This window comes from Chrysoperla carnea, chromosome 1, assembly GCF_905475395.1.
Source record: "Chrysoperla carnea chromosome 1, inChrCarn1.1, whole genome shotgun sequence".
NCBI lineage: Eukaryota > Metazoa > Arthropoda > Insecta > Neuroptera > Chrysopidae > Chrysoperla > Chrysoperla carnea.
Genome location: NC_058337.1, coordinates 12,205,181 through 12,229,083, shown reverse-complemented (window position 1 = coordinate 12,229,083; position 23,903 = coordinate 12,205,181). Strand labels below are relative to the sequence as shown.

The following is a 23,903-nucleotide window of genomic DNA, read 5'->3' as shown; positions in this document are numbered from 1 at the left end:
TATAAAATTATTTTAAAATATAAATATTAACTAATATAGGTTATTATCTGGCATAAATATTTTCGAGCTCTGCTTGCAGGGCCTGATCTAGTTATTTAGCTACATTTATACCATATACAGGATGTTTTTTTTAAGTTGATATATACTTGAAACTCCATAAATTTAATCAAGGAAAATGCTTCAAACAGAAAATAATCGTTTCAAAGTTACACATCTTACACCGGCATCGCATTTGATCTAAGTTTTCAGATTCAATTAAAACCATACTATGATTCATAACTGACTAACAGATTAACACTTTAAATTAGAAAGTTGTTATTTATAAATAGGCAAACATTTTTTTGTTAACCGAATATTTTAGACAGCAATTGATAACAAAAAGTAATTGTTCATTCAATTTGAACTAAAATGGTCTTTATAGAAATAGGAACCACTTTTATTGGATTTATTGGAAAATTTTTTTCGAAGAGTGCCAAAAAATGTTACTTTCTTAATCAAAAACAACTTCCTAATTTAAAGGGTTCATCTATCGATTAACAGTTATGGAGTAGAGTGGATTTGAAAACCTAGGTCAAGTTAAATATCTGCGTAAGATATGCGCCTACACACCCAACATTTTTCGTTTGAAGCATTTTTATCGAAATAATTTTTTTTTTGAGTTTCAAGCATATGTCAACTTAAAAAAGGAAAGGGCACCCTGTATACAGGCTATATGTCTTATATGCACAGTTTCGCTTAAATACATAGATGCCAATAGTGTTTATTCAATTTTTATTTTATATATAAATTATAATGAATTTTTCCATACAATCCCAGTTTTCGGAATAGCCCTGGTCTTTTAGATTCCCAGTAAAGAGACTACTGTATATAATATTTTAAGGATTTGCCGCTCCGGGTGGTTGCCTGGCATGCTCCCCCCTGGACCGGGCACTGTTTACTTGCGCTATGAAAAAGGCCTATTGGAAGAAGCTCTGGACATAAATAAATATGATATAAAAATATTTAAAGTTTATTATCATGACCACATGGGGAAATATACATAAACGAATAATACAAATTCGAAAATTTATAAAACTATTTGCAAGCTTCAATTTTACTAGATAATTTACGCACTGCTATTATCATCTTCGTCTTCTGTTGAGTTATTTTCCTCATTAAAATCATCATCAACATTACTCTCATGTTGTTCGTCATCATCTGATTCATTACCTAGAAAAGCATGAAATAGGTGTTGTGCTTTAGGTACATCAATCTCTAATTGTTCTGTGTTATTTGGCGATAGTTTTTTACTAGAGCCAGGACGTTTTTTCAGAGCACTCTTTGTTCGTTTTAATTGCTCTGGTGTAGATGATTGCATGTCTCCAGAACTGTTCATTTGTCTTGTACAACTATGATTTCTACTCTTGATTTTAAAATTTTCATTTTGTTCTTCGCCTGAATCTCTTTTTTCATCTCGCTAAAAAGAAATCATGAATACTGTGAATATGACAGCTATGTATTATTTATGTATCTCATTTCATATCTTTAATGAGCCAATCAAATCAATAAAAAAATCAATAATTATTGAGCAAAGAGAAAAAATCAATAATTACTGGCTTAAGCCAGTTGTATAATATATACATATAAAATGCTTTGTCCTGAATTACCGACGGATCCACACAGCCTAAACCGCTGAGCGTAGAGACATGAAACTTGGAGGGTGTGTTTTTTTTGTATGTGGTAGATATTCTATAAGATTCATCATTCATTTTCCGAAACTCTACCCCTAAGGAGGTGAAATAGGGGATGCAAATTTTTGTAAAAATCCGTCATTTTTTAGTTCACTACTTAACAGATTTTAAAAATTATTTCACCTATAAAATGCTACATTGTCAGCAAATAACATAGGCTGTACTTTTCCACTCTTTAGAATGAGTTTTTACCATCCTCTGGCACTACTCGGAATCATATAGCTTTTGTTTCTTGGAGTCTTATTTACTTATCGTGGAATTTTCAAATCAATCGGAGCCATAGGAACGTATTTAGAGGTTTAATCCTTGTTTACTGGAGTGAAATAGGAAAATTTGTAATGGATTTTGGAGGCTATACAAGGCTTAAAAGAGCTTTCGTAGCTAAAAACCGTAAGTAGAAAATTTTATAACCCCATTTATACGGACTTCTTAGAAAAATAATACTTAAAATATTTTTAAATTCGATTTGTATCGAATTTGTTTAGTATTTTTGTAACTATTCGTGTTCATAAAATGCGTTACCTACCGAATTTGGTGGTGATTCTTCAATTATACTTTGTAATTTAGTAAATACCAGATTATTTTTTACTTTCCCGTTACATCTGAAAAAAATTAATAGTATAAACATGATATAAAAATTTTATAAACGTTTAAGGATGTATGAGAGTTTATGATCAAGTAATTTCAGGAAAACAAATAAAAAATACATTTTCAATTTTGATAGTGTATTATGTTATAACTTGACGATATAGGACGAAAAGTAAGTATACAATTTTTTGGTATAATTTTCAAAAATTTGAAAATGTTCTTTAATTATTCAGCTTTCGATATTTCGAAAACCAAGGCAGATACAGGAGTGAAATTCCTCATAAAAGTTGAAAATAAGATAAATGTAATTTCAACCCTAAATTTACCCTTATATGGATGGAAACGCTTGATTTTTTCTTTTCTATGTCATTTATAATATGTTTACTTTCTATTAAAAAGTTTTTTTAAAAATTTTTTTTTTCGATCCAAGTGACAATTTTTAAACTTTCCAAATATGTCGTTTTATAAGATTTATCCTGAGAAGATGTATTTTATATCGATTTCAAAAATTTTTTTCTTAAAAATTTGTACGTATACCTAAGCTAAAATGTTAACCACACATTCTTTGAGTAAAAAACTACTTATAAACAAATTTTGAGCCTTTAAATCAAACATTGTTGTCATGCTCATACATCCTCAAGCGTTTATTGCGTTTGCGTTTTCAAATGCATAATATTTTGCTGGCCAACACTGGCTGACATTTTAACTACTATGTATTTAATAATATAAAGAGGAACGCCAAACTGATACAAATATGTATATCGATGAGCGTTGTCAGCAGATAAAAAAGGAGCTTTCATTCACTCGTTTTGTACTTTTTCTATAAGAGTATCTAAGGGGGTGCTTTTATAATAAGAGATACGCAAACATTTCTATAGGAAGAATATATTACTTTATGGGTAAAGTTGGTATCTCAATATGGCGTTACAAATTTTCTCCTCCTCCTCCGGTCTGGTAGGATTGCCATAGCCCATTGTTTTTGGGGACTTGATTGCCGCTTTATTACAAAGTTTGAACCGGTTATCAATGGGCAAGGTGATTTTGCAGTCCGCTCCCGCATCATGTACTCTTTGTGATGCGTGCTGTATCGAATGTGTACAACTTCAAGTAATGTACAAGTGATGAGCCACTTATATACAACTACAGATCAAATGGTATAATTACACGCGCATTTTTATTATTCGAACCACGGTATGGATCCCGATAACTGAAGCAATAAATTTCCGGAGTAACAAACAAATCGAAAAAAATCTAATTCACTCGTTTTTTCATTCTTTATAAATAAACTTTACGAACATCCCAGCCTCTTGGATTGTTTTTCATACAAGTATAAAAGCAAACTCTAAAAACGATCACATTGCAGTTAATTTATCATTTTCCGCACTACTGATAAATTTGAAAAAATTACCTAGCTGTCGGTAATGTATTAAAAATATCCGAAAATGCTTGATATATTTCTTCTAAAACATCTTTTTTGACATATACACAACCATCTTTTTGCGAATTTTGTACATCACCTCCAGAACGCCCAATTACTTCCATTAATTGACTGTGTAATTGAACATTTAACATATCAACACGCTGTCTTTCGTTTTTCTCATCTTCTAATTGAGCTTCTAATTCTTGTATTCTGTTTCTAAAATTTTAAAAAATATTTCTTGAAGTTTACAATTCAATTCAATTGACAATTTTACTTTTAAAATTTACCTTGCCTGCTTTAATTGTTCTGCAACAGTTGGTTTACAGTCAACAATAGCTGGTACTTTTATTGGTGTCCAAACATCTCTCGCTCTTCTGAAATTTTTTTAAACATAATTGATAAATGGTAAGTAATAAGGTGGTATAAATTGTAACTACTGAAAAAGTATTCCACTTCCTGTTTAATAGTACAAATTTTTGTCGCCAGTTGGCGGGATTTATCTGATTTGATTTATTTATTGATCTTAAAAAATGGTAAGAATTGGGGTCTTCTGATTTTCATTAGTACGAAATATTATCGCCAGTTGGCGAGTTACAACTAATTATCAATAAATATGTTTCAATGATTAAAGTAAGTATCATTGAGCAAAAGCAAAGTTTTAGAAAACAAATTTTATTGTAATTTATCAACTCATCATATTTTCTATATTCATTTATCGAAAGGAATAATTTTAGTATTACTATGCTTCCTTTCGGTCACTCTCTTAATATTAAATAAGCCGAATTCTAACTTGAATTTGGGAACGGAAGCATTTTAATTGATAAAAATATTGCGTTCTATTATAATTAATGCTAATAATTGTATTTGCATTCTGATGCCGTTTTAAATCCGTTTCTGGAGTTATGGCCTCAGAATGCAAAAGTCTTAAAATTATATCTTACCGACAGAAATTAAAACCTTCGTAGCTGGTTTATCGTCGATATATCAGTCGTGATAGAGCCTATATCGCTAGTGATAGAAGTTTCAAATATCGAGAAAATGTTGTATGAAAATATACACAAATCATCATTTTTGAGCTCTCTATTCAACCGATTTTAAAAATTCCTACACATATAGAATAATGTGTACATTATCACCCAATTAATATGGGTTGCATTTTATTTTCACAAAAGTTAGAGTTCCGCGCCAAAATTAATAATCCATTTTTATTGTTATTATGTAAAAATACATTTTTTTGTGGAAAAAAATCACGCAATAGTGAATTATTTATATAAGTTGCACAAATATTGTTTAAACAATATAAATAACTAGCAGTAATTCACTTTATACTCTTCAACTCTCTTAGCTTCCCTATTGTTCACTATTTCACTATTGTAATTTTAGTTCGAATCCTTAATAATTTTTAAAAGAAAATACGACCAAGTCACTTGCTGATAATTTAGCATTCTATAGATGAAAGAATTTTTAAAATGACTGTTTGTATATATTTCCATGCAAACTTTCATCCCCTATTTCATCCTTTTAGGGGATGAATTTCAAAAAATCCTTTCTTATGTGACACCTACAATATAAAATCAATATCTCCTCGAAATTTGAAACTTCTATCATTAGCGATTTAGGCTGGGCGTCGTATCGGTTGCAACATTGCCTATTCCCCCTCCAGATTATTTCCCTCCTCTGGAATGTTTCTGATTTTAAATAATCGGAGCTGTTATTCGGACTCACGAGTAAAACTATTATGACTATAACTATTGGACACAAACCTTGTTGTTGCTGTCTCTGATAAACGACGTCCTATTGGCATCATTAGTGTATTACCAGTAGTTGTATTACTTTTCTTAATACTTGCATCTATTTGTGATTTACATGTACGTGGACAATTACTAATCACATTTGAAATATTTAGATTTAACAATTGTGAGCTTGATAAACCATGATTTCGACCATTTTGTGATGTTATACTAAGCGCGCCATTATTTACACCACTACAGCTTGCCATAATAACACTAGAACTATTCAATGTTGATGTTGTACTTAACCATTGATATTTATTTTCATTATTATTATTATTATCTCCAGTCATTTCACTGTTTTTGCATAATAACACCATAACGTTTTGTAAAAGTTTTTGTGATACTTTTGTATTCCGTCGAATATCAGCAATATCCATTATACCATTATATGTTAGAACAGATATTAATTTTTCTATTGATGTATCTGTTAAACCACAATTTTGAAAATCTATGGCTTTCATCCATAAATCATCCTAAAACATAAAGCAAGGATAGCATGTGGTGAATTTATCATTAAAGTTGCCATTGTCTTTATTGCTAGCGTAGAAATGATAAGTAAGAAGAAAGGACGTCACTAAATGAATCAATGATTGACTATATTAGTGAAGTTCTTAGCAGAAAATCAATTTAAAGAACGGAAAATTTTCTAAGATATATATAAATTTTTGCTTTTTTGGCAAGGATCAAATAAATCTTTTTGAAAAATGTACGAGATTTTGCCAAAAATATTAGGGCAAAATCGTATCGGCATATAAATATAGATACCAAATTAAAAGGAAGAAAATGTAGTACGATTAAATTAAATATCCAAAAAGAAAATAGTTATTATATAGGTACATATAATAAAAGATATTCAAATGCCTTTTCCAAATCTAAAAACTAAAAAACGGTTACATAAAACCAAAATTATGAATCATTTCTATGGAAAGTTTCTAGTAGTACAACAAAATTAAATAAAATATCATGGCAAAAAAGAAAAAATTAATGCATCTCTGAAATTTTCCACAGTTGTTTATTAGGTTGTAAAAACTTCATGTAATTAAAACATGTAAAAATTATACCTGCAACACTTCGCAAACAGTCATGAGACCCTCATCACCAATGTCTGGATTATTATTGCAAGTTAACCGTCGCAATCCGCGCATACCATCTAAATCTGGTTCTCGATATCGTAATGTTTGTTTCCAGCTTTCACTATATCTATACATAAAGAAAAGAAATTTTACACTTCAATATTTTATGAAGTATATATTACACCTGAGAGCAAGATGCGCGATGGTAAAAGCAATTTAAATTTTTTAAGGCAACCCTGGTGATTCAAATATTTAAAGAAAGAATACGTCTTACTAAATCTTAGAAACTCTGAAAAAATCTTAGGAACTCTGGCTCTTGTACTATAGCTTTTTGTAGCTGTGTATTTTAGTACATAATAGCACTATAGTGCCGCCAAACTGTTACCTAGCTAAAGTCAAAATCAATGGGCTTGTCCAAAATAATAATACATGGTCACTTTGCGTGGGCGCCCAAAATAAGTGTTTTTTTCTGTACTTAGTAAACGATAGAATATATGCGCCCGCACAGAAGTGGAAGTGTTATCATTTTGAATAAGCCTCATTTCATTACTTATTATTATTTCAAGTCTTTTTTACACCCGGTATAATACATTTGCCACATAATACTACTTCAATTTGTTTTTATCACATTCGAGTAAAAACAATTAATACTTATTTACCTGCTAATTTTTTGATATTTTATTAGTTCAGCCAAATGTTCAACACCAACAGCCGTTAAATTACAATTTGACACGTCTAACGTTGTAATATTTGATACATGACGTATTGTTTTGCCCAATATTTCGCATCCTTCATCACCAACTAAACAATGTTGTAAATTTAAATGTTGTATCGTTGTATTTTTTGCTAAACTCTAGAAAATTAATTAATTATAATGTAGTTAATATTATTGTTATTTTTGGAGTCGGTGTCAGCCAAACTAATGTAGCAAACTGTTCTGTCAGAGTTGTTTCCTTGGCTGACATACACTCCAAAAATAACAATAATTTTAACTACATTATATTATCGTTAGTTTTTTACTTTTTAGTGCATTTTAATTTGTTTTGGAAAAGTTATTCTTTTGAAGTCGGTTTTCTTTTTGTTAAAAGTTTTTTTTATTAACGGTCTAGTCATTTCAAATACCACTACAATTTAAGATTTAATCTTGCTTATGACTGCCATATTGACTTTATTTCCCCAATAATTAATGGTTAGATAATGGTTTAGAAAAAAAGGTCAGTGACTCCCAATTCGGCTCGGAAAAATCACGAGGAATCTTACAATGGGTTTTTTTGTAGGAATATTATTATAAGATGTCCAAACTGACAAATAATAAAGCTAGGAAATGGAGCTAGCCTATTTCTACTAAAATGTCCTATCTAAGTTCTTTATGTGATTAATTTGGAATTATTTAATTTAAAAATATCACTACAAAATTATCAGTGCAACAATCAAGAATAAAACAAGTGAAAACAAACAATTGACTGAGTTAATTGTTGGAACACCCTGTATAGAAAGTGTTGAATATCAGTGCTTGCATTATTTTTTTATAAATTAGAAAAGTCTAAAAACCAACACAATTATGGCGGCCTTTGGGACGCCATTTATTTAGTCTTTGAAAATTTCGAAAATTTTCTAGATTTTTTTTTTCGTTTTTCGAGAATGTTTCACAAGATCAATAGTTGAAGCTACCTGCAAATTTTCAACTTTCTAGCTTTTAAAATTTTGGAGAAAATGGTTACGAAAGTTGTATCTTTATTTGCGCCCCCACAGATAAACAGTGACGTTTACGAAAAAAAGTTTCTAACAAAAGTTGTTTATTTTTTATAAGGAACATTTTTTACATTTAACCTTTTGTTCTATCTCTAACGGTTTACAAGATGGGTCCGTAGACATAGTTGGCCTATGTTGCTCATTTACGAACTCGACCTGACTTTTTACATGAGTGCTCTGTAAATTTCAGCTTGATATCTTTTTTCGTTTTTTCACAGACGGACGGACGGACAACCGAAAATGGACTAATTAGATGATTCTATGAACACCTATACCAAAATTTTTTTCGAATCATCAATATTTTTAAGCATCACAAACTTGGTACTAAACCTAATATACTATGTATATTTCATATATACATGGTATAAAAAGGGTAATTTTTTGCTAATTTAATCAAATGAAAAAGACCCATCTTGTAAATCGTTCAAGATATATAGAACAAAAGTTTAAAAGTAAAATTTGTTTCTTATAAAAAAATAATAACGGTTTACAAGATAAAATTGAACTCTGTTGCTCAATTACCAACTTAGCCTCACTTTTTACGTCCTGGGCATGCTTTAAAAATTTCAGCTTGATATCTCATTCCGTTTTTGAGTTATCGTGTCCACAGACATACGGACGGACTACCGGTAATAAACTAATTAGGTGATTTTATGAACGCCTATACAAAAAAATTTGTTCGTAGCAGCAATATTTTTAGGCGTTACAAACTTGGGGTTAAACTTAATATACTTTGATATATTTCATATGTTCATGGTATAAAAACAATTCTCATCATGTTTTATTTTTTATTATTCGATAAGTTGTACAAACATTATGTCTAGAAGTAAAAAAAGATGTCACGATGCAGCATATATCACTTGAACTATCATAATACTTGCGTAGGAAGAATAATATATTATTAATGGGTTCTTTACTCGTGAAACAGCACTTGAACTGTAAATGTGTGAGAACAGAGATAAATGACACGAGACGACTAAAGAATTCGTAGATGTAACAATTATTGTTAAGTGTTTATAATACTGAAACTGTGGAGAAAAAGGGTATCAGTGTTTTTTAGATATACTAGCTATCTAAATTTTATTCCACGGACTTCTGAACGAAAGACAGGACGCTAAAGTATCCTAAAATGGGGAACAAATTTGTTTGTACCTGGATCACCTAGCTCGAATATCCGCCGATTTCAGAGAGTTGGGTGTTAGTAATCAAAGGACCTAATTTCTCGTTTTTCGATATAGAGAAAAGCTTTTCTCCCTTAAAATTGATAAAAGTTACTTCATTTAAATAAAATGAATATGAAATAAGTCCGTACATACTGATGCTTTTAAAAAAGCGATGACTTCAGCGAACCGTAAATATTTCTTTTTTTGTATCGAAATGAATAAATTTTTAACAATCATTTGAGAAATAATTTGTTTTCTAATTCAACTAACCAGAGATTCGTTGGAGCCGCCGGAGTAATATATTATTAACGTTTTTCTGTTATTGTCCGCTGGTAAACATAAGTTTTTAACTATATACCTATCACTATTTTAGTGAATATCTAGAGTCGGCCATCAAAAAACACACTCATGCCGTTTTTGTGAGGAAACCGACACTCATGTTCTTTTCTTCTAAGACATTTCCAGTAACCTCTGCCATTTATTAATATTACGGTATTGCAATCATTATAATTTGTCTCAGGCAGGGACGTTTTTTTCATAGTAGTTAATTATTTATCAAAATTAATATAAACAAATAAGAAATGGCGGGAGAACAAATAAGAAACGACGAGGCGGCAGCTGTGATACGTGTCCCACCACTATCTATCGGAGTTAGAACGCATTAGATTGACTCACTTTACGGTGGTAGTGGGGAGAGCTAGCCCCCCTCACGTATCACTGCTGCCACTGCGTCCATTCCCCGTCATATCGATGAGTCGGGTGTAAAAATGTCCAAGAACTTTTCGTCTTAGAATTTCATCCCCTAAACACCCTTTGAAAAAATTCCATGTCACTTACAACGGACCCTGTAGTATATTATATGCTTTAATTCCAACAACAAAACTTACTCTTGCAAGGTTTTGAACCAATTCCGGTGATAGAGGCAGTCCTTCCAATATTAACACAGTAATAAATTGAGATTGTGAAATTAAGCTTATAATTGCATCAATTAAACGTTCTAAAACAAATTTTGTTAAAATTGAAATTCTTGTACAGTTTGCTGCTTGACGTACTTTTTGTTCTGTATCCACATTTTCTGCAACTAGAATAAACAAATTAAATGAAGAAAACAATAAGAAAATGTAAACTTACTTTTTTTCGGATGTTGACGACATCGAAACGCCACAAAATGTAGACTATTATCATGACTTAAAGCATGTAATATTGGTATCCATTCATCGTATTTAATGCGATCGATACAAATATCCAATATGGCTTTGTTTGACGTTGCTGATGGTTTAAACAAGGAAAGCGGTTGATAATTATGTCGTTTACATATGTCTGCATAGGCTACATAAAACAAGTGGCTTACTTTGCGTTTCTCTTTTGGTGGCATTTTCTGTAACAAATTCTCAAATCACTTTATGAATTACATTCATCGGCAGAAAACCACTAAGAGGTCGCTCTTTAATAATAAGGATTGTAATAAGTAAACTTTTCATAAAAGTATAATTTTTAATTTATTTTGATACTTGAAGGAAGAAAGAGGATAAGACACTATAAGAGGTGTTGTTTATAAATAACCAAGATTAATTAATCCCACACATTAATTAATTAGTTAATTATTTATTCATTGTCAGGAACTACTTTTCACACAAGGATTGTTCACACAAACGTATTCATGTTTTTTACAACATTTGAATCAGGAAGCGGGAAAAAGCTAAAATGGCGTCGACTGGGTACATGCACCTACTGAACCAAAACTCGTCCTACATCGAGCATACCTTGTCTAGTTCTACCAAGACAGTATCTATGTTAGCATTAGTAATATTACAGTATTGGGTATGGGCCTGACGCCCATGCTGCGTCATTTTCATTGTTAAAGTTACTATTACACAATGGTCAATGTGAGTCTCGCAAGAGCCAATCGCGTCGCAGTAACCTTGAGCGAGTGGCACAGCCAATATATGCTCTCTCTCGCATTTCAAGGTATGCATAGTGCTGTTCACCCACACTTTCTCGATTATCTGGCAGGTGAAATGTTGTTCCATCAAAATGTCTAGCTTTTTGGGATTAATTACTCCCCAAAAATCCCAAAGTGCCTCAAGAACATTTCTTGTATAGGTTTAAAAAACCATCTTGCAACAGTCTGGTTAATATGTAGACCCGACTGATTAGTCTGGCTTTTTGATATCGTATTGATCTAACTTAAGGATATAAAAATTTCAAAATGCCTCAAAATATTTTTTTAATAAAGAAATTTCTCTTAAAAGAAAATTCAAGGGTTGGTAGGGTGCCGTTTTCCTTCAACCAGACCTCCACTATCTTATTTATGGGTCCTTCTAGGACAATTACAAAGTTTTCCGCAGTGCCTCGAGCCCCTACAAATTGTTTACCACCTCTTAGACTATTATTATAGGTTGTTTGAATTACTATACATAATTTTAATCAGCAGTATCATTTCAGTCGGAACTACTTTTATTTTGATAGATTCTTAGTTCATAGTTGTGAAGACGGTAGAGAATACTTATAATCTCATTACTGACAGGCTACTCAGTGAAAAATAAAATATCATCATTGATTCCTGTTAATATAAAGTTTAAAACCCGAGATCAAAGTTTTAGAATCTTTTACTGTGTTCGATGCTTTAAGATGAAGTAGGAAAAAAAGCTTCACTTACCATTAGTGCCATCGGTTGCTTATAAAATGAAAGTCAAATGATTTTATTTTATAAATCGCAATATATATTAAACAAACAAGCATTCAAAAATACATTTCTAAAATATCAACTTTCGAAGGAATCACAACAATGCAACGATAATTTTTGTTGTTATATTAATATTTCTGAAATAATTAATTATATTTTAATGTGTTTATTTTTCATTAAAACACAACAAAAATTTGTTACTTAAACTGTAAATAACATGCTCATTCATTTTTGTAAAATTAAAAATATATAATGACAGTCAGTTTGTCATTTGTTTTTCACAGTAAACTTAATTAAAAACAGAAATAGTCCATTGAAAAGTTACATTTGGAGTTGCAAAAGTTAGAGGACGCAATTTTATTTTTTTGAAGTGAAGAGGGTGTTAATGAACCTACAGTTAAATCCATGATATGGGGTTGTAACTCTTGTCCTGTGGTCCTTATCTTATAAAAAGAGGTGCGAATGATTTGTTACACGATATAGAGGAAACTATTCGTTGCACAAACATTTTTTTGTGTGCAAATTAAATTTTCTACAACCTTGGTTCTGTAACTTTCGTCATAAAACCCAAAGTCAAAGTAACAAAGTTATTAATAATCGAGTCTGTCAGAGGGGTTTGAGAGTCTAATAAGGAAAAACGGTTTTAACAGCTCTATGTAACAAAATTGTGGTTTGTTATATGCAGGGGCGTAGGAGCTGTATGGGCAGGGTGGGCAGCTGCCCACCCAGGAATTTCCCTGGGTGGGCCATGCCCCTTTGTTGAAGAGATTAAAAATTTTATTGCTCTATTAAAATTTCGTGTAGGATAATTTTAAGGGCAAAACAATAGTTTTTCACTAACAATTGACCTTTCTGCCCACCCAGCAAAAAAAAAATTTCGAACCTGCCCACCCAGCAAAAATTTCGTTCCTACGCCCCTGGTTATATGTTTTTTACATTCTTAGGAACATTTAGCCACTTTAAAATCCCCTGTTTTACTACCTTTAAAGAACCACCCGTGACAGTGGAAAATCGAGAAAATTCGCCGGTTTTTTTAATTTAAGGAAAATATTCAGAGTTTTATATCGTTTTGTATGTTTTTTAGCACGTTGATAACGATTTTTAACTCAAAAAAGAGAAAATGTGTGACAATTTGTGAAAAATGCTGAACATTTTTGAAAAAACGTGAAAATTTTCGGAAAAATGTGATTGCTCGATCGTGTGATGTATCGTTTTTGATTATTTTTTGGTCATTGATAACGAATTTGATAAGTAAAACAAACAAAAAATTTAACCCGGAAAATCTGTGGAAAATTCTTGTTTGCGATATTATACGGGTTTTTAGCGAAGATGCTTTGAAAATTTTCTGAAAATATTGAGAAAACGCTAGTATTAAAATAGAAAAAATATGTTTTTTGCAGTATAAAAATAGTACAAATATGTATTTTGACTTAGGTTATAGATTTTGTCCATATACCCTGTATATATGAAATATATCAAGGTAGGATTCTAAGTTTAGTCCCAAGTTTGTAATGCGTAAAAATATTGATACTACAAACAAGATTTTGGTATATGTGTTCATAAAATCCATTTCTGGTTGTCCGTTCGTCTGCCCGTCCGCCCTGATAACATGATAAATCAAAAACGAAAAGAGAGGTGAGGTTTGATGAAAATTATGACGAGTCAAAAAATACTTGAGAATCGTCCAAAATATAATATCTAACGGATTTCAAATTAAATTTTTGACCGAAACCACAAAATAATCTTTACTTTCGTCAATAACGAGTTTTCGGCGAAAATCCGTATTTTTTTCAAATGCTTATATAAACGTCGAGGTAATGTAAAAAATAGACACTTGGTATAATAAATTATGGAATAAAAATACTTTGTAGTTACTTACCAAATAAGACCTTCCAAACTCTTTGACAAGGAATCTTCAAAAAAATTAATTTGTTTACAAAACCATACACAACACTTGCTTGAATAACCAATTTTTATTAATTATTTTGAATACATTTTGTATTTAAATATATTTCACATGCAATATATTTTTCGTGTTAGTAAAACTTATAAATCTGTTTAAATGACAAATCACAACCAGTTGTAATGCTATCCTTAAAGAATCTCTATTATGTTTCACAATAGTTGATACATTTCCAGTTTCACTTTTCCACATATCTACACTCTCTACACATGAACACATGAATCACTTTTAAAATAGTATTGGTTAATAATATTCAAATAACACTTAACTTGTATATTGTTGCAAGAAAGACATTTTTACTATTTTACAAACACAAATTTTCACGACTTAACAATTTTTTAGTCACGATTTAATTCCTACACAAAAGCTGAATGACAAACTTGCCTGAATATTTGGTAGGGAGATAAAAAAAATGTGAAATTTTCCGAATATTTTGATTACTCGGTCCAAGAAAGCATTTTGGCAAAAATTATCATTTTATTTTGGAATTTAGCGAAAAATAGATCCAAAAGAAAATAGGCATGGAAAAAAGCGACGGAAAAATAGATTTAAAATAGACTCAAAAAAAGAATCTGGAAACAAAACCTCTAAAAAGTAACTAACAAGAATGCATTCGAAAATATTAATAAAATCGTAAATTCTTTTGATTCGAATTTTTATTCATAAACATATAAATAATTAACATTTTACTAGACAAATTATTTGTCAATATGTAGTTTACGCTGTATGTATCATATTAAAAATCATCAATTATAATCGAGAGAGCATGATGTAAATAAAATATCGTATACATGATTAAAAGTAAACAAAACAAAAAGTAATAATTAACATTTTCGTTAAATGAAACTATTTTTCATTTTAACTTATTTTTATAGATTATTTAATCAAAATCACTATTTATGTAGTAACAAACTTTTGAATTATTATATAATTAAATTAGTTATAAATATTATATATCAAAATCAAAACTCAACAATTTTCTTTGCACAAAGAAAATATCAGTTGAATATCGTTTACGATAATTATTTAAATATATAATGTCTCCGTTTTCTGTAATAGTGTCCAATTTTTGAACGCAAGGACTAAAAACCTTAGAAACCAACCACCTCCTCTTTAGTCGACAAACTCAACTTAATCAACTCGTAATTCAAACAATACTGATATTGAGTTATAAAAAATCAATATCAGATGTGTTTGGGATTTATATTTCCGGGTCTATTCTTTTTGGTCTACTTTTTCCGAGTTTATTTTTCTGTCCCTATTTTATTTTTTCCGGTCTATTTTTACCGTCGCTTTTCCGGTTACCGAATCTAATTTAAATAGTTAAAATTAGCACTCTATTTCAGTTTTAACTTTCAAGGCCACGTTTTCATGCCCATATATAATTGTATAATAAAACTATACACCAAATAATTGCCTCAAAATGGATTCAGGATTAGTTTAAATGGATATTTCTGTTGAAATTTGGAAATACAAAATTTTTAATATTGCTACGATCAAAGAAGCACAAGACTGGCATAACTTGAACGGCTAATGGTTTTTAAGAATTGCGAAATATTGAAAATTTTTCATTTGACTATTTGCAGAGAAATATAAAAGTGAAAGCGGGTTAATTACATCTAAATTGTACACCAGTCCTAAATCAAAAATTTCTTCATTTTAGGATTATTGGTTTATAGCAAAAATGTTTGATATAACTAAATTAAATAAGGTAGGTACAAAAGGGTGCACAAATAGATATTACAACAGGCCATACGTGTATGTACTGTGTATAAGTACTTTTTTGTAAAACCACAGCATAGAGTTCTTACTACGGAATCCTCAAGTACAAACAGACGGACGGGGAGTTTTAATTAAATTTCACATTGCACGAAGTATAATGATAGTAAAAATAATATACAAGTACAAATTATATTAAAAAATTGTTTTTTTATTTCAGTTCATTCTTTTTTTTATAACTATAAAAATAGTTTTGAGATTATAAATGCAAAAAAAATAAAAAATACATATCAAAATCATAAAAATACAAAACATTATAATACATTTGATTTGCCTATTTTCTTCCAAATCTTGACGGTGATGGTGTGTTGCCGTACAATGATCGAGCAATTGCTTCAGGTATTGGTGGCGGGGTTGGAATATGAGCACCTTCAGCACGGAATCCATTTTCATCAGCGATATACGTAATTGTATATAAAACACCATCGGGTCCAGTATAACTATATGAGCCTTGCATTACTTGTGCTTCAGTTTGTGGATTACCACGGTTCTTTAAATATCCTTGTTCTTGTGCTTGAATTCCATTACCAGTTTCATAACTGTATTTAATCAAAAATATAAATTTTAGTTTATATTTAGTACAAATAATTCGAATAATTCTATAAATCTATCAGAATAATAAGTAACATTTTCTTCCAATTGAAAATTATTAAATAAAAACTTTTTTTCGACATTAATGATAGGTATGATGAAAAGGTCACTCGTCAATTTATCCATTTTTTAAATGAATTCATCTTTTTACCGGATTGCACGACGCAAAGGAATGGTAATGTGTTTAATAGTCTATATATGTATGTGTCTTTTTATGTGGCACAATAGAGACCAAACGCGGGGGTCGATTGTGATGATTCAACAAACTGATTACGTCAATTGATTTGTCTTCTTGCTAGTACTACTGAAGATATGGCAGCAATGAGAATTCAATATCGCGGCCACCAGATGCCACATTGCGAAAAAGCAAAAATGAAAGTTAGCGAACTGTGTAAACTTATCGTTGAATAGCTATTAAATAGACAAATCGATTCACGTAATATTCATAAAAATCGGCTCACGCGTTTGATCTCTAGAGCGCTTCAAAGAACCAAACATACATACATGGGCTGAAAATAAAAGTCGATGAACTATGGTCAGTGGGGTATCAATTGAATGGGTGTTTGAAAATCTTAACTAAAAAGGGTAAAATAAAAAAATAATAATTTAAAAAATCAAAAAACACGACTGCGTTAAATATAAAATGAAAATAAAAAACAAGTCCAGCAGTTTATACAGCGACTTTTACAGTCGGGACTCATTAAAATCTACAAAGTCTCAAATCTTTCTAATAAAGTCCCTAGGTAAAGTGCTGGAACAATCAATCGTATTACAGAATCTGCAAAAATTGACCGAGCTCCAATAGTAATAATAAGTTTTTATCTGATTAAAATTTTATTTTCTTGTATTGGACATTCTTGAGCACTTTAATGCTACAAAGACGAAAACATGAGTTAACTGAATGAAATTAAAATATGAAATCTTTCACACCTAGAGATTGACTACCGAATTTTTTTGTAAAATTTACTAAGACACAGATTGTTATCTTATTATTTGCTAAAAGAAAGTTAAGCATTCAAAGAGTGGCATAATTATAGAATGATAGAGCTGTTAAAATATTAGATACCCTCAAATATTAAAAAAGAAAAAATTTAAACTGAAAATTCCTTATCTTTAACACAAGAAATTTCTACTTTCTGTTAAGTATAGGAGCGCTATAAATAAAAACCTATCCATTATACAGAAAAAAGTATTAAATAAAAGTCATAGAAAATATCGTATGATATGCATGGTGATGCATGATTCACGAGATATTTAGGCGGCTGAAGCTCACCTCCACCCCGTCCCGACAACTTGGGTTTACATTCGGGGGACACCTCTGAATATACTCCTACAAGAAAATCAATAATCAATTTCACAATGAACCTACACTTTTTGGTCTGGTTATTATGGGTAATAGACAATATTTCGATTTTAACAACATAGATTTCGATTGATAATGTAGAAATAGTTAGAAGTTTAATTACCCTAATATGGTTAAAATAAAAATTTTCACTACAATATATTATGAAGTTAGAAGGCTTGATAAAATTTTAAAATTACAAAAATATTAACTTACTTCAGTCGTTAAAATTTAGAAGTATTCATTAAGTAATTGTTATAATTTAGATCAATTCATTATTTATTTTGTTGATTTTATTAATAATTTTTAGTCACTATTGGTTTTAATAAAAAAAAAATTGTTAAATTTGTTAGACATATTTAAAAGTAACATCGTTAGTCTTGCATGTAATTTTAAAAAAAATTTAAATAAATGATCTAAATTCAAAATAATCTGAATTGCATAGAATTGCAAGGTTTAATTAACATCAATAAACAAACAACAACCACTAATATAATTAAAAATGAACTTTTAGTTAAAATAATTACTTTTCAAATATTTCGACATTCTTAATTAAAAATAATTAAAGCAATCAAATGTTACACTTTATTAGTATTTTACTGGAATGAATTTATACAATTAAAAATTACCGACTTTAATTTATTATTAAATATTTTTAGTAACATATATAGATACGCTTAGGGTAATTACCCTCATGGTATTATTTGTAGTTCCTATACTAAAACTATGGTAAACTTCTACTTTTACACAGAATTTAACGATTTTGTTAGAAACTAAGAACAGGGTTTACTATTAAATTTTAAAGTTTAAGAAATTTTAACTGTTTAAAACCCGAGATAATTAATACCTAAATTCGCAATTTTGAGCAATTTACGCCAAAATTAATATCTCTTTAACAAAACGACGTGTATTTCAATTCTCCTACTTTTTTTCAATTATGCCGAGAGGATTTTTTAATATCGTAAAAAATAGCTGGGAGGACAATGAGTTTTACTTGCTTTGACCCTCGAAATCGCGAGCTTTGTGATCTAAACGCCCCAAAAATTCTGCAATTTCGGAATCTCGCAGCTAAATTTATTCTGAGTCTGTAAAAAAATAGGCCAAATCTATCGACAAATGATTTCATGCCGGTAATAACTTAAGTTAGAAACACGGCTTAACCCATGAAGTAAGTTAATAAATTCGCTCCTCAGTCCCAAACATGATATTTACTATTTTTTTAAGTGCCTACAAGGTTTTTACCTTCTTTTAGTGTGTTGGGATAATTTCGAAGTTTTTACGAGTCATTTTTAGCCAATGCCATTAATGTTTTTTGATAAAATATAATTATTGTTGTTATTTTTTGACATTTTGCATTTTTCGCCGAGAACAATTTTTTAATGGTTTTTCAATAAATCGATAGTTACTGACTTTTAAATTGAACAGGTTATTGGTATAAGTAATATGGATTACACGCACCGCGTTTTTTAGCCTATCAAAATTATTTTCATCCAAATCTGCTGCCAAAGTTTTTTATTTATTAATTACCAACAAATATTTTTGAATCAATAATAGTTTTTTTAATAAATTATGCTTAAATTATCAGATAAAAATCATTTTTAATATATATATTTTTTTTGTCTAAATATAAGAGCCTGTAACAATTACCCAAATTAAGTGGAGTAGCAAGTTTAGTTTTAATAGTTAGAAAAGGAATACAATTGGTCATTCTTCTTTCTTCTATGGCATTATTTTTGAATATAAATTTCTATTAGTTTTAATTTGTTACAAAATTACTTCTCTGCTTACTTTTTTTTTGGCAGAAAGTTAGCATTAAGTTTACAAGTGTTATCGAGTTAGAATAAATCTACAGATTCCACCAAAAATAATTGCATTTTTTAATGAGTTCAAACAAAAATCGAATTAATTTGAATGTAAAAAAGACATAAGATTAATTCGACAACCACATCATTTCAATATATAGATGGAAGAATATATAATTAGAATTTTTTGAAGAAAAATAGTTTTCCAACATAACATCTCCAACATCTTTGATTATAGTTAAGATTATTATCAAAATTATTTTTTATTTATGTTTGTTTACTGAAATCAAAATTACATAAACACAAAGAATCTGCATTGGGTAGAACGGAAAAGTTTTCCTAAGTATATATTTTAATATTTTTTTGATTTGAGAAAAAAGTCATTATAGTTAAAGTTGTTTTTAAAAACTAATTTTGTTCATTGAAATTTATTTTGATTTTTTTCTCTAACAGACATCGATTTTAGAGAAAACTTCTATTAATTTGATGTTTTTTTTAACCGATGTTGAAAAATATGCTCCTATATGTAAAAGTAAGTTTAAGCACCATAGCGTTAGTTTTGCGCGGTACAGGTGAGTACGGGTGAGAATATGAATGTCACACCTCTTGGTGTCTTACAGGATTTATTTCGGGATCGTAATTCGCTTCGAATACTTATGCCGAGTTAGTATCCAGCAACGTTGTACATATTTGCTGGTGCGGGGTGAGACACCAAGGAGTATGATTCATATTCTTGCTTATATTCACCTATACCACGCCATAATGCTTAAACTTACTTTTACTTATAGGAGGATCTTTTTCAACATGATTCCTGGTGGGTCACTTCACCCTTAAAATTTTAGAATGAGCTTGTAGACTGTACAACAAAACCTTAATAAAATTGTAAAAAAAAATTTTATAGGAAGGCTTATAAAAAAGTCAAATAAATCTCCCTGCGTAGAAAAATATCTTAGTAGATAAAAACAAATAGTTTTGAACCTGGAATAGTAACATCCTTGAAGGATAAAAAATATTCCAAAACTTCAGTTTAGAAACGAACGGAAGCCTTCGAGTGTATTTTTATTATTTGAGAATCATACGTATATTTTTCAAGTTAAAATAAGTACTCACTTATAGCTGTATGATCCATCAGCAGGATTAAAGTCATTGCTATATTTTAAAATTGGTACATCCCGAAGATTTGAATATTGTTGAAATCCACGCTGTGGTTTTGATAATACAATTACAAATAATGAGACCAAAACTATTACCTACAACAAAAGAAAAACAAAATAAAAATAACAACAATACATAAAAAAAAATAAGTTCACTTTTCACTAAAATAAAACTGACCACTTTCATTTTTAAAAAATTTGTTTAGAATTTTTATACTTTTTACAAAAAGAACTAAAGACTAAGAGTTCGAATGAATGAAACAATTGGAAATGTTTATTTATCATTGAATTGATTTGTGTTTATATAGTGAAGATGATACTACCCATCTTTATGAAATCTATCCCCCAGATTTATGTGTGGTGTCCCCCAGAATTATTATTATTATTAGCTTTGTATTTGTAATAGATTTGGTTTGCAAAAAAAAAAAAGTAAGTGTTGTTTATGTTTGAGGATGTAGAATCAGCCAGCATCCATCTCTTACATACACAATTCATATAATATAATACATATCGTCTTCATTATTATTATTCACATTCTGATAGAAATTAATTGTTTTCACACCGATAAACGGAATCGATAATGATGTGATATTTTTAAATTTTGAGATGTCTAAACATGAAAATAATTTTTTTTTAAATATATCTAATTGTGTGTGTGTGTGTAGTTGTTACGCAACAATTCTCGATACAATTATAGTAAGTTTGAAGTTCTAACTATTGGCACGATTTTTTGAAAAATTGATCCCAATAAATTTTCAAAAAAATTAGGTCTTAACAAAGTGAGCTAATAACATGTAAATTTGTACAAAATATTTCAGGAGAAAACCCAAAATTTGGTTTACTTGGCTATTAATTATTAGTATAATATGGGTAGTACATTTAACAAAACCGAAGTTAAGCGTATATTATAAATTACTATCAGTGTTCCCACCAGCTTCGCTGGGCAATTTCATCTTTAAAAACAAAGACTACTGCGCTATAGGTTATAGTCTTCATTTCCATTGAAACTTATGCTCCCTTTTCAAAAAAAAATTAAATACACCTCGTGTTACTCGCTTATAGCGCAGCTTTATATTGGTGAAATAATTTTTTAAATCGGTCCTGTAGTTTTTGAGATTATCCATTACAAACACAGAAATAAAAAAGTACTTTTGAATTTATTATATTAGGATTAGGATTTAAATTATTTTTTATATATTCGTGTGCCAAGCGTTTTGTTATCATGAGCGTAACCATGGAAATAAAATTCAAAACTTTACGGGAGAGTCGGAACTCGAAAAGTATATATTTCATTTTGAAATAGTCAGTTACAGTAAGATTAGGAATCAAATTATTTAGCGAAACAACCACTGTGTATTAGGATTAGGATTTAAATTATTTATATATTCGTGTGCCAAGCGTTTTGTTACCATGAGCGTAGCCATGGAAACAAAATTCAAAACTTTACCGGAGAGTCGGAACTCGAAAAGTATATGTTTCATTTTGAAATAGTTAGTCACAGTAAGATTAGGAATCAATTTATTTAGCGAAACAACCACTGTGTTTTATTGGTTTCTGCATAACTTGAATCCTAGTCATAATGAAACTGGCAAATTTGAAATTAATCTCGAAGATCTCGATTGAAATTTTTTAATTTTGTTCCCATGGTAACGCTGATGTAGAAGACATTATAAAATTATAGACTAATACAGGAAGAGGCTGATAATACCACACTACCAATAGCACAGGAGATGGTATTAGGTCGCCCTTCACTCATCTGATAGCCAGATGAGACTTTTTTTTATAAAATTTTATTTATGTATAAACACGCCTATGATAACTTGTCTATCGAAAAGTGCTAATGGTCTTATATTCACAAAGTTTACGATTGTCTAATTTGTCTTATATTCACAAAGATATTTTACTATTTTAATATTCTAGAATAAGGGGAATGGAAATATTTATAGCCCGTCCTCACTCCCGTTATGAGCATTTTTCTCCCGCTCGATTTAAAACATAAATAACTATTATTTTTCAAATGGTTGGTTTATGTGATTTAAACTTTTTCTATAATTATAATTTTATCTATTTTCGAATTATGAATTGTTCAGATTTTTTCAAACTATCTACAATTTTTTTAAATTATATTTTTTAAAGCTTTTAAGAAATCGTGAGAATCACGAGACTAAAAATGTAAGAAAAAATTATTGCCTTCGAATTTTAGGGCCTGTTCATTCGGTTCTGTACTGTATAGTTGAAATTTATTTCTCAAAAATATGTCATAAAATTTAATTTTGTAATAATTTTAGTGATAATAATTGGGATAATAATTCATAATTGTTAATTAATTTTAATAATGAGTTTAATAAATTAAGATGACGTTGTTGTAAGTAATTATATTCTAATTTTTATTGAAAGCATTCTTACTGATACATAACCTATAAGTATATTAATTTTCTATATAAAATTCATCGTCATTTTTGCATCATCATCGTCATGAAAATAATTAATTCAATAAATATTTACAGTATAATTAAGGAATATGATTATGATCATTTTGATTTTTGTTTCTAAAATTAATTTATTCAAATTCGTACTCAGTAGAAGAATATTTAGTGCGCGAAATAATTGACGGATATGTAGAACGCGTGAGCAAATCTTTCATCATGGGACTAAAGTTAACCGAACGGTTGACGAGTTTAAAAATTAGTAGATGTAAAAAAAAATTTATAATTAACGGAAATTGATACTTGGTTTCATCTCTAAAGATCTGTACACCACGGATTGTTTATAATTTCATCTTCTTTATTCTATAGGTCATCTGAAAAATATCTATATTATAACATACTCGCAGGTTCTGTTTATTATTAAAACCTGTGCACACAATACTAAAATATTTCATTTAGTGCATTCAAAAGTATGTTGATTTTTTTTCTCTTTTGTTTGATTTCATAATATTTTTTTTCAAATTACTTTTGTTTTTTATTACTTAAATTATGTACATACTTAAATTATTGGCTTTCTACAGAATATCTGGATTATTATTGATTAGATTCTCGAAATACCTACCTATTAGCCCTGGAATTGA

The 23,903-nt window shown here is 29.6% G+C and overlaps 2 protein-coding genes across 3 annotated transcripts; both read right to left on the bottom strand.

Moving 5' to 3' along the window:
* Positions 1 to 1,086: 1,086 nt before the first annotated feature.
* Positions 1,087 to 12,328, bottom strand: LOC123305874. Of its 2 annotated transcripts, none has more exons than XM_044887711.1 (10): positions 12,179 to 12,328; positions 10,651 to 10,897; positions 10,407 to 10,600; positions 7,264 to 7,457; positions 6,593 to 6,731; positions 5,502 to 6,004; positions 4,026 to 4,112; positions 3,727 to 3,954; positions 2,257 to 2,332; positions 1,087 to 1,456 (listed from the first exon to the last, which is right to left on the bottom strand). In XM_044887711.1, exons 1-10 carry the CDS (start codon positions 12,188 to 12,190, stop codon positions 1,106 to 1,108), a joined length of 2,031 nt encoding a protein of 676 aa, XP_044743646.1. In that variant the 5' UTR covers positions 12,191 to 12,328; the 3' UTR covers positions 1,087 to 1,105. The 2 variants fall into 2 exon arrangements, with proteins under 2 accessions (XP_044743646.1, XP_044743647.1); XM_044887712.1 differs by having other exon boundaries at positions 4,026 to 4,109.
* Positions 12,329 to 16,153: 3,825 nt separating this feature from the next.
* Positions 16,154 to 21,097, bottom strand: LOC123305892 (endocuticle structural glycoprotein SgAbd-2-like). Its single transcript, XM_044887734.1, has 3 exons — positions 21,015 to 21,097; positions 20,793 to 20,932; positions 16,154 to 16,486 (listed from the first exon to the last, which is right to left on the bottom strand). The coding sequence occupies exons 1-3, from the start codon at positions 21,021 to 21,023 to the stop codon at positions 16,222 to 16,224; spliced, it is 414 nt and encodes a 137-aa protein (XP_044743669.1). The 5' UTR covers positions 21,024 to 21,097; the 3' UTR covers positions 16,154 to 16,221.
* Between the last annotated feature and the right edge of the window lie 2,806 nt (positions 21,098 to 23,903).